This window comes from Benincasa hispida, chromosome 3 (assembly GCF_027475165.1).
Source record: "Benincasa hispida cultivar pf3 chromosome 3, pf3_genome.v1.1, whole genome shotgun sequence".
NCBI lineage: Eukaryota > Viridiplantae > Streptophyta > Magnoliopsida > Cucurbitales > Cucurbitaceae > Benincasa > Benincasa hispida.
This window is the reverse complement of record NC_143480.1, coordinates 30,994,828-31,005,860: the sequence shown is the minus strand read 5'-3', so window position 1 is coordinate 31,005,860 and position 11,033 is coordinate 30,994,828. Positions and strand designations below refer to the sequence as shown.

At 33.1% G+C, this 11,033-nt stretch overlaps 1 protein-coding gene across 1 annotated transcript; it reads right to left on the bottom strand.

Annotated features, from left to right (window-relative positions):
• Positions 1–5,061: 5,061 nt before the first annotated feature.
• LOC120068827 (S-adenosyl-methionine 4-1-methyl-2-pyrrolidinyl-3-oxobutanic acid methyltransferase-like) lies at positions 5,062–9,592 on the bottom strand. The gene is made up of 4 exons (XM_039020462.2): positions 9,406–9,592; positions 8,841–9,245; positions 6,518–6,772; positions 5,062–5,574 (listed from the first exon to the last, which is right to left on the bottom strand). The coding sequence occupies exons 1-4, from the start codon at positions 9,463–9,465 to the stop codon at positions 5,206–5,208; spliced, it is 1,089 nt and encodes a 362-aa protein (XP_038876390.1). The 5' UTR covers positions 9,466–9,592; the 3' UTR covers positions 5,062–5,205.
• Positions 9,593–11,033: the final 1,441 nt, after the last annotated feature.

Sequence of the window (11,033 nt, the reverse complement as noted above, 5' to 3'; positions counted from 1 at the left end):
GGTGGAATTATCAAATGACGACGGTACCAACATATTCAATGTAAATGGGCAGCAAGTAAAGGCATATCATGGAGAAGATTGGCATCGCCAAGTCGACTCCATGGAACTAAGAAACTTTGAATAAAGAAGGAAGTAGGTGGTCCCTGCGTTGTCAAATGATCGCAATTTATTAGGGACATAAGCTTGGGAAAAATTCAAGTCTTCAACTATTTTCTCCACTACTCAGAATTTTCACTATTGTTTCAGCTATCTTTTCATTTTTCAGTACTATTTCTGAAAAAAAAAAATAGTTTACGATAACGACTTTTACTTTGTTAAAATAATTTGACCCTCTCTTTGTTTTCGTTACAACGATCGAGGCACTGGATTGTGGAAATATTACACGAAACAACATTTATCTTATTCCATGACCGCAACCCAATAAAGAATGATCGCTGCAAGATGGATGCGTCAATACAATGTGGGCGACAACGCTAAATTTGGGGGTATACTCTTCCTTATCCTTACTTCAAATTTTGCACTATCTCATTGCATATTACTTTCCAAAGTTTTATCACCGCATCCTCCGTGACTACCGCAAACATATCACAAGTAGATAAGTTTAATAGTTTATCGCATGTATTCTTTGCCAAGTATGATTTCAATGATGAAAAATATGCTTCTATCTCTTTCATATATACTAGAGTCAACGTAAATCTTAGGATAGTCACCTCATGAAATATTTCTCGAAGTTAGGGGTTTACTAGCTTTCTTTCAAATTTTCTTTACAACGCATTCTATGACCATCGCATGACTTATTTTAACCTTTTGGCAATGAAGACATTGCCGTATTTTAAATTTGGGGGTGGGGTATTTGTCCAACCTTGCTACAAAAAAAATAATATATATATATATATATATTGCATAATAACTTCACTGTCAACGCAATGGGAAATCCATGTTGATAAGAGTAAGTTGTGAAATACACTTACCTATAGTTCGATGTCCACATGGCACACGTGGGGGTAAACCAAAATGAAAGTAAGTCACCAAGATCAACACATAAATAAATGACCATAACTCCATTGCCAAGTTGGTATGAGTTTAGTCTGAGAAAGAGTGCATTTCTCGTAGTTGGATGTCCACATGACATCCATGGGGGCAAGCCAAAATGAAGGCAAGGCACTCAGATCAGCGTAAGGTCAGAAAAAAAAAATAGCAATGAAGAAATTTTTTGTATAAGGATAAATCATTTGACACCCCGGTGGAAAATTTTCTTTTTGAAATAAATCATGCGATGTTCCAAAATTCAGTAAAGTCCTTTTGAAAGTTAAGCTTGCAATCCCTAAGTCTTAGAAATATTTTAGGAAGAGATTTGAATAAGACTTAAGGAAATTCTAGCATATAGGATCTGAACGAAGTATTCTTGAGAAATCTAAGAAAGAAAACTTTGCGGTTAACTTGCTAAAGAAATCTTTAACTTATGCTTGAGGACAAACATTGTTTAAATTTGAGGGTGTGATAATGAGCAGAAATGCACGTTACCATAGTGCTAAGTTCTTAAACAATGTTGGATTGCGTTGATAGAATATGTTAAATTGCGTCCAAGCATAAATTCCATAATATTGTGGTACCATGCGTCCAATGCATCAGAGCAGTTGATCTTTATATTTTTGTACAGAATAATGTGTTAACGCAATGCAAAGAATGCGATCATAGGAATACATTGGTCGAGTGCAACTTCACCGCAAAATTTTGTGTTGATCGTACTCGCAAACATCCACCCGTGAAGAATCACCGCAACATGGTGGGCACATTCGAACGAAAGGATAATTACGATCGATGGGTCAGAAAGCTGACAGCAGTCGGATCCAAATTAAGTTGACAGCCGACAATGGTCACAAAGTACATCCAGCTTTATCGGTGACAATTATCTAGCGCATCAGTCAGAAATTAAAGTTGTCCCATCTGTACAACTAGGAGAGAGAAGCCACCTTTCATCTTTGATGCCCTATAAATACCAAGTGCATTCTTCACAAAAGGGGTTAAGAAATCAATTACTTCATCACTTACAAGTTCACGCCTTTGTTCATACTTCTCTTTTACATTTTACGGTGGAGCTAGAGAAGAGTGGTGATGCCGGAGATCGTCCAAGGTGGCTCGAGAGAGAACCTTGGGGCGTAAGAGCAGCTCGTGAAAGCGAGAATATCTTTTGAGCACGAGTAGAACTGTGTAACGCCTGGTGGCAAGAAATTGCTCCAGGCTCTTTACTATACTTGCATTGTTATTCTGTACTTCATCTTATATCTATTCAATGGAAGTTTTATTTCTACTTCTGCTCACTCTCTTAATACACATGAGTAGCTAAACAAGTTGAATGGGTTGAGAGGAACTAAGCTAACATGATCTAGGAAGTTCATTGCTTACGATTGTCTTGTTTTATGTTTTGCAAATTACCCCTTTAGAGTTACTCGAGAGAGAATCTAAAGAAAGAACCTAATGTCTCGAGAGAGCTAGGTTAGAATCTGGTCTCGAAAGAGCAAGATTAGATTGCATAAACAAGAGATAGGGACTTAGAGATAGGCTCTGTTCTCAACTTGCATCGCTTGCATCCAAGGAATAGGAATGATATTATGTGATCGCATATTTGTGTGAATGTCATGTTGTCATCGCATAAATAGAGATAGAGGTTTATGTGTAAACTCTGTAGACTTATCGCATATTTATCGCATGCGTTCTAGCCTTAGAAGCCATGGTATTCTCGCCGAGAGGTGGTTTACTATTGTATGCATGTTGTACGATCGTAAAGCATGAACGCAACCTAGGAAGTGTTAGCCAAAACCCTTCTCAACCTGTTCGCCGCATATTCATCGTATTTTTCGTTTACCAACTCTTTTCAAACTCTGTCGCATTTATTATTATTTTCATCAATGCAACAACCACCCAACATTTGTTATTTCATTGGTTACCGCAAGTTTTCATAAAAATCTCCAACGCAACTATTTTTACAAGTCCCTGTGTTCGACCCTAGACTTACCAGGAAACTTAGAGGAATTTACACTTGGATTCTGTTGGGGAAACTTGTGTGCACAATGCTATCCATCAACACATATCATCTGTATTTTCACTTAATAAAATAATGCATCAGGTACCCATAAATCATAAATGATAATAAATAGGTCTGAAAAACAAATCTTAATAGTAAGTTTCAAACATCAAAACTAAAAGTTGAAAAACATAAAAAGAAATCTAAATATCATGAGCGGAAGCATAAAAGTGGTCCCAGTGACTTGATCACTAATTCTCCTTGTCTATCACTGGTGCATCTCTACCTTTACCTGAAACAACAATATGAGAAAGAATGAGTATAAAATACTCAGTAAGTAACCCTGCTACTGAGGTCGGGCGAAGCATCTATGTCCTCTAGATGTCTACCTCTTGTGGAACATAAAAACTTCTCTAGTGCTCATGGGACACATACATACATGAAAAACTGGTTTCTACCCTACTGTAGTTAAGTATAACCACTACCTCTGGTGAATCCAGAAGGCACACAACCCCTGGTGAATCTCGAAGGAAACACAACCCCTGGTGAATCCCGAAGAACACACAACCCCTGGTGAATCCCGAAGGAAATACAACCCCTAGTGAATCCCGAAGGAAACACAATCTGGTGAATCCCAAAGGAAACACAATTTGGTGAATCTCAAAGGAACACAATATCTGATGAATCCCGAAGGAAACACAATATCTAGTGGACATCTAACTGATTAGTACAGACACTACCACAGTCTCAACATCAAAATTATCACAACATGGTTCTATAACATACATATACATCTCAACATCATGGCTCTACAATATACATATACCTCCAGTCATCCTAGTCTCATAACATACATATACATCTCATCATCATGGTTCTATAACATACATATATATCTCATCGTCCTAGTCCCATAACATTCATATACATCTCATCATCCCCAGATTCAGTAGGATCTCCAAGAATAATAATATACTCAAATCATTGTAGCATTCAAACATCTCCATTCGCATCTAGTCTTTAAACCCCCATGCCAGCAAGGCATATATAAACATTACACCATTAATATATCCTCATTAAATCATAATTATTAATAACTGACTCTAGTTCTTTCAAACCTCAGTCAATGAAGGCATACATGAATATCATGTTAACTAATGATCCTCTATAAATCATAATTATCATTGTCTGGCATTAGGGCAGTTCCAGTAGTAAGATTATTTACCTCGATACTAGATTCAGATATCGATCCAAGCGACAGTCTTCAATAATCAATCTTTGAATTTATATCCCAACGAAGCCGTAGCAACAACCACCCTCAAGATTCTAATCTCCAAAATTTTCCTTCAATCAGACCATGCTTCCAAATTTTAATAATTTTTTCCCGTAAAATTTTCAATTCACAAAGAATTTAACTCACCCTCTTCTACAATGAAATTAATTATTTACATTAATTTCAAATTAAATTTGTGTGACATAACCCCCTTTCAAAATGAAATGAATTCTTGACATTAATTTCAATTACACTTGTGTGACATAACCCCCTTCCAAAATGAAATTAATTATTGATATTAATTTCAAATTAAATTTGTATGCCATTAAAAGCCCAATTTCCATAACTTCCCTCCAATTAAATATTAAATTGAAACACCTCTTCCTTCCAAAATGAAAATTAATTCCTACCATTAATTTCCAAATTGAATTATTTCAACGTCAATCCATTAATTTCCAAATTGAATAATTTCAACGCCAATCCATTAATTTCTAAATTGAATAATTTCAACGTCAATAGTTAAATTCCCGCAATTACACTTAAGTCCAGAAATTCAAAAAATGCCCTCAATTAATAAAAATTACTAAAATTGGTGTTATTTTTGTTTGGTGAATATTTTTGTAATTGCGTTGACATAGTTCGTGACATTCATTAACATGTGATAGGTACTTTCCTATTATTTTTTTATATATTGTAACTCACATGACAGAGAACAAAACAGAAAAATAAACAAATAGTAACAACTTTAGTATGATCGTAAATATAAATCCGAAATAAAATCATTTATTTTTCATTTAGCGAAATAAAAAGTTGGAGATTATTTTATTATGATAATCCGATATTTGCCTTGTATTCAACATCTCAATGATTGAATCACATGGCATATTTAATTTGTAGCAACTTTGGATCATTTGATTTTAGTTAAGGAGATAGTGAGGTTGATACATTCCATAATCTCCTCTCTTGCCATGCAATCAGTAACAATCTTTCTGTGTCGGCAAAATAATTCTTCGGCAATGGATTCTCCAAAATGATGAATCAAAAGTGGTTCAGCCACAGATTGCATACACTTGGCAAAATCATAGCCATCAGTATCGGCCATAGACTTAATTAGTGAGCTTAATTCAGTCTTGTGAACGTTTAAGTTAATGCTTGAAACTTGCAATAGATTGAGGATGAAACTTCCTTCCTTTACAACCTCGGCTTCAACTTCCTTTGGTGATGGCATATAGAATGGAACATTGAATGAATCTGCCTTTTTCTCTTCCACAATTCCCTATACATTAATGAATTAATAACAAAATGTATTGGATTATAACATATTTAATAAACTTGAAAAAATTTATCAATTGCCAATTTGTTCCATGAACTTTTCAGAAAAAATGTTCCTAACTTGTCAAAGATTTTTAAACAAATAGATCCTTAAATCTTCAATTTCGGTTATCCACATATTTCAACTGTTTTTTAAAATGAAATGATATATAGATATATAAAATTGAATCTTATGCTTAATAACAAAACAAACTTTTTGTTTAGTGTTTATTAGGACAACAAATTTTAAAAAAGATTGAGTAGGTCAAAGATATATTTAACACAAAATTGAAAATTTATGGGTCTATTAAATATCTTTTAAAATTTAAGGACCAAATAGATATAATCTCGCAATGACATTGGATATTTTTTTAACTTCAATAACCTATCATAAATTTTTTAATGTTCAAAGACCATATATATAATTTCTAAAGTTCATAGACCAAATAAATACTAATTTTTCCTTTGTTAAATAAACACTAGTTTAGAGAGACCAAATTATACTCTAGAAAAAGGGAAAAACCACATAAAGGAGGCAAAAAACGGGTGAAATTTCAAGTTTTTTTTTCCTTGAACTTTCATATTTATGTCTATTTGATTCTTAGTGTTTCAAAAGTATCTAAAAGATCTTTAAATCTCCGATTTATATATAATAAGTCCATTTTTAAGTCCTTGACAAATTCGAATTTTATAAAAATTAATTGTTCTAAATAGATATAAATTAAAATTTTATGTTTAATAGAATCTTGAACATGAACCATCATGAATTAGCCTAGTGGTAATAGAAACATCAAACAAGGTCAAAGAGCCAAGTGGGGTCATGGGTTCGATCCATGGTGGTCACCTACCTAGGATTTAATATCGTATAAGTTTCCTTGACACCCAAATATTAAAAAAGTGGATATTACCTCAATTACCATGGTGTTGAGAGCTAAAGCCAAGAGCTCCCAAATATAATAAGCTCCGGATTTTGATGGATCTTCACTTAGTCTTCCTACTAATGTTAAGACCATATGTCCACCCATTACCAATTCCTCAGCTCGACACTTCAAAAATATTGAAAAGTCTTTTTGAAATTGTTTATAATAAGCTTCAGCCACACTCTTTGGACTTGTACTACCTATGTAAATGTTTCCTTTGTTATTCTGTATCCCCATAGGAACCTGCAATATTCAATATAACTTTACCATAGTATATACTAATGTACATTTAAAAAAAAAAAGATATAAAATATAGTACAAATATGTTTGTATACAACCAAGAGGGTTTCAGAATGAGGTCCATTTGTGATTGCGTTTATGGGAGTAAAAAGTGAAAGAATCTTAAGAGTTTAATTATTTACTAACTTACCACCTTTTGAATTCAACTTCCTTGAAAAATATATTATTTCTTTTTCCTTGAAAAATATATTATTTCTTTTACGCCTATTCACTTTTCAATTTTCTATAACAATTTTGTATTAATTTTATCAAACACTTCGGTATTTTTTTTTAAGTTAAATTAAAATTTATCAAACACTATTTTTGTTTCATGTCACAATTGATTGCAAGAATTATTTTGAAAGCTATAACAATCTCACACTAACCTGAGGAAGAAAAAAACACTTTTGATCTTTTCGTTTAAATTTTGTTGCATTTGGATTACTAATACCCCGTTTGACAATTATTTAGTTTTTTGGTTTTGTTTTTGAAAATGAAGCCTATAGACATTATTTTGACCTTCAAATTTCTCCATTTGTTATCTACTTTTTACAAATGATTTAAAAATAAGTAAAAAAATTGAAAACTGAAAAAAGTATATTTGAAAATTTTGTTTTTGTTTTTGAAATTTGGTTATGAATTTAACCATTGTGCACAAAAAAATATGAAAATCATTGTAAGAAATAGAGAGAAAATAGGCTTAAGTTTTTAAAACAAAGAATCAAAAACAAAAAACAAAAAACAAAAAATGAAGGCCTCGTTTGGTAACTAATTAATTATTTGTTTTTGTTTTTGAAAATTAATCATATTCCATCAACATTTTTTACAACTTTTGCATCTTATTTAAGTAAAATGACTGAATTCTTACTCAAATTCTAAAAATAAAAATAACTTTTTGAAAGTTTTTTTTTTTTAGTTCTCAAAATTTGACTTGGTTCTTTAAACTATGAGTGAAAAGTAGATAATAAAAGAATAAATTAGAGAGAAAATAGTGTCTATAATCTTAATTTTTAAAAATAAAAATAAAAAATAAAATAATTATCAAATATGATCAAAATGATTATGACATGGGATGAAAGTTATCAAACTCCACATTTTAGCGTCAGAATCTCATTCGACACTTTTGGTCATTTTTTGTGATACGTAGGGTTGATTGGAAATCTTTTCGAATTATTTTCAAAATGACGTGACATTAATAATATTCACTTGATATTCTCTAATTGAGTCGATGAGAGAATAATATATTTGACAAAGTGGGGAGAGAAGAGGGGAAGAAGGGAAAAAAGATATAAAATAATAATAATAAATGCATCATTGTCACAGCAACCACCTAACATATATAGAATTAATATATTTATGGCATGTTTGTCCAAAAATAGTAAAACAGAACTATTAAGCTAGACTTACCTATCAGAAATGGAATGACAAACGTATAAACAACCGGAACCAAAAGGCAAGATTATATTTTAAACCCGTTGATATTCCAAGAAAGTAAGTAAATACTCATCAAATTGTCATAAAGATTTATATGGTTAACTAACGGTGTGTTAGTTATGTTTACGGATAGAAGAAGAGATCAATTTTTTCATTGAACAAGATACTAAATTAAAGATAATAAGATTAGGAGTTGCATCAAGATATTTCAACTACTTTGACACCTCTTTAACACCCTCCTCATATCGGGATACCAATAGCGATGCATTCATTCAAATGAAAGAGTATGTCAAAGAGTTAGAGGACGTACAGAGGAAGAGATCAATTTTATTATTAAAGAGAAAATCAGATAATATGAGGCATCATTAGAATTGGATAGTTTATATGTAACTCATCCATCTACATTATAGGGTCAAATTATATTGAGACCTCCATACTTGGTTATTGGGAGAGTTCGATACCAAGACATTCTAAAAAATCTTATGGGCTAAAATATTGAGTTTGAAAATTCTAAGATCCAATTGAATCAATAAATTCAAATCTCACAAAGCAAAATTTTATTTTCTTTTAAAATATAAACAAATATGTTTAAACCCACCTGAGAGAGCCAATGGAGACTACTAGATGAATGAAAAAAGTGCACAGTTTCGCTAGGAAAGAGTCTGGCATAGAAAGAACCTGGCACACCATTGAAGAAACATGTACCAAAATCTCCTCCAATATGGGTCTTTAAATCTTCCAAGAAGCTTGGTAATATTCTAAAAACGGCATTGAAGTCATTTCCATGGAGGTCATTCAAGAAGATTTGATACTCCAAAGGCTTTTTGTGAAGCTTTTGACGAATCTCTTCTACTTGTTTGATCAGATTGGAAACAACTATTAGAGTGTTTAATCCTGAAGAACAACCCAAGTCTACTATTGTTATGGAAGTTGGAAAGTTTTGATGGTAGAAATTGGTAATGGCTTCCTTTGCAATTGAGCAAGTCATGGATATTATCTCTCGCTGTGTATTAAAACTCATAAAATTAAATTTTGGTGTTAACAAAAAAACGAATAAACAATTCTTAATCAAGAATTCATTCATGAAAATTTGAGCTTAAATGTTAGAGTACTAAGAAACATATATAACCATACTCAAAATATATAAATAAATAAAATGTAACCTGAAGTAGTGAGTTGTTGACATAACTGGTATCTCCCATACCTCCATTTACATGCAACATTTCCACTCAAATTTCTATTTACTCTTGAGATTCTATGCTGCTATTTTGCAAAGGAAGGGGCACACTCCCATTTATTATATAGAAGAGAGAATTTTATATTGCAATAACCCAAAGTTAGTTTGTGTTTAGATTGTATTTGACTTACTGAGGTTTTAAATTCAATAATTTATTTTAGGTAACATCCATGATTTAATGGTCCGATTGGACTAATATGAGAAAAAGGTGTTTTTTAAAAAAAAAAAAAAAAACCCTCATTTTTATTTAATATTAGGGTGTATAGGATATAAGAGTATTATTCTAATTTTACTTCTGTACCCTTGATATATTATAGCTATATATTATTAGGCTTCATTAATGAGAAGGAAGAAGACTCCAATTCATTTACATTTTGCCTAACTTGATATGAAATCGGAGCAATAAATTTGGGTTTTCTATGGCCGCCCAACCTTCTCTACCTTCTCGACTCGATCCACCATCGACGGAGGCAGATCTATCTCCAATTTGGTGTACACTCTCCTCCATTGACCCCGATCCCGTCGTTCAAGATCTCAGTTCCTTCTTCCCCTTCCACTTCTGAATCCTTCCTTTGATTCCTCTCTCTCCAGCAAGCCTCTGTCGCAAAACTCCACCGTGTGCAATTCCAGATTCTTCAAATCTTTGTTGATCTGCGCTACCTCCCCTCCAATCGTCCAGATCCGACTGCGAACTACTATAGATCCGCCGCTGGTACCAGATCGGCTATGCTCATGGGTATCCTTCATTTTAGATCAATTTGTGCCGATCACATCGCATTCATGACCTGTATCTCTGTTCGTGGGTCTCAAAATGGCAACTTAGATCTGAGATAAGTGTTAATAACGATATGCGGCAGCTAAGTCCTCTTGAGGTTGTGTGGGTGCATGGTAGACACAAGGAAAGGTGTTAATGGTAGACTACAAGTTGGCTACAAGGAATGTAAGCATTGAGCACAAGGCATGGGCGAGGCACCCTAGGCTTTGAGGCTAGGCATGCACACTGGCCAGTGTGCGGGCTGTGAAGACTATGCATTGGCCACAAGCCTACACAAGGTGAAGATGGAAGATATGTGATAAACGAGATTCATATATCTTTATCTTTTTATCTATATATTTTATTATGCGCTAATGAATGAAAATGATAATTCTCTATGTGCTCCAGTGTTTTGCAATAAAGATATTGTTGCGATACTACATTCTAGGTGTATGCGATGATGATAATATGCTTCGTAGTATGTGATGATGTAGTGCGTGTCACAAGTTTTCTTGCACTAGAACCAAGTATAATTCCAACACAAGTTTCTCAGATTGACCTGAGGTCGAACACAAGGATTAATGTTGTTTAGATGCGATACTAATGTGGTAAATGCGACCGGTTTATCATAAAGAATAAAAAATTTGGTTTGACAGAAATGTAAATTGCGATGAAAAGTAAATTGCGTTGTAAATAAAATGCGTTAAAGTAAATTGCGTTGATAAAATAAATGTCTAAACTATTAATGATATAGGGTGAGGACTGGCTGTGAAGTTGTGAAAAAGAATCTAATGAATGCG

Bases quoted from the DNA above. Each gene is read 5' to 3' on its own strand.
- LOC120068827 (XM_039020462.2), bottom strand. From the start codon at position 9,465: ATGTTGCATGTAAATGGAGGTATGGGAGATACCAGTTATGTCAACAAC. The intron at 6,773-8,840 runs GTGGGTTTAAAC...TGAATATTGCAG, and splicing joins GTCTCCATTGGCTCTCTCAG to GTTCCTATGGGGATACAGAA. The intron at 5,575-6,517 runs GTAATATCCACT...ATTAATGTATAG, and splicing joins TCAACACCATGGTAATTGAG to GGAATTGTGGAAGAGAAAAA.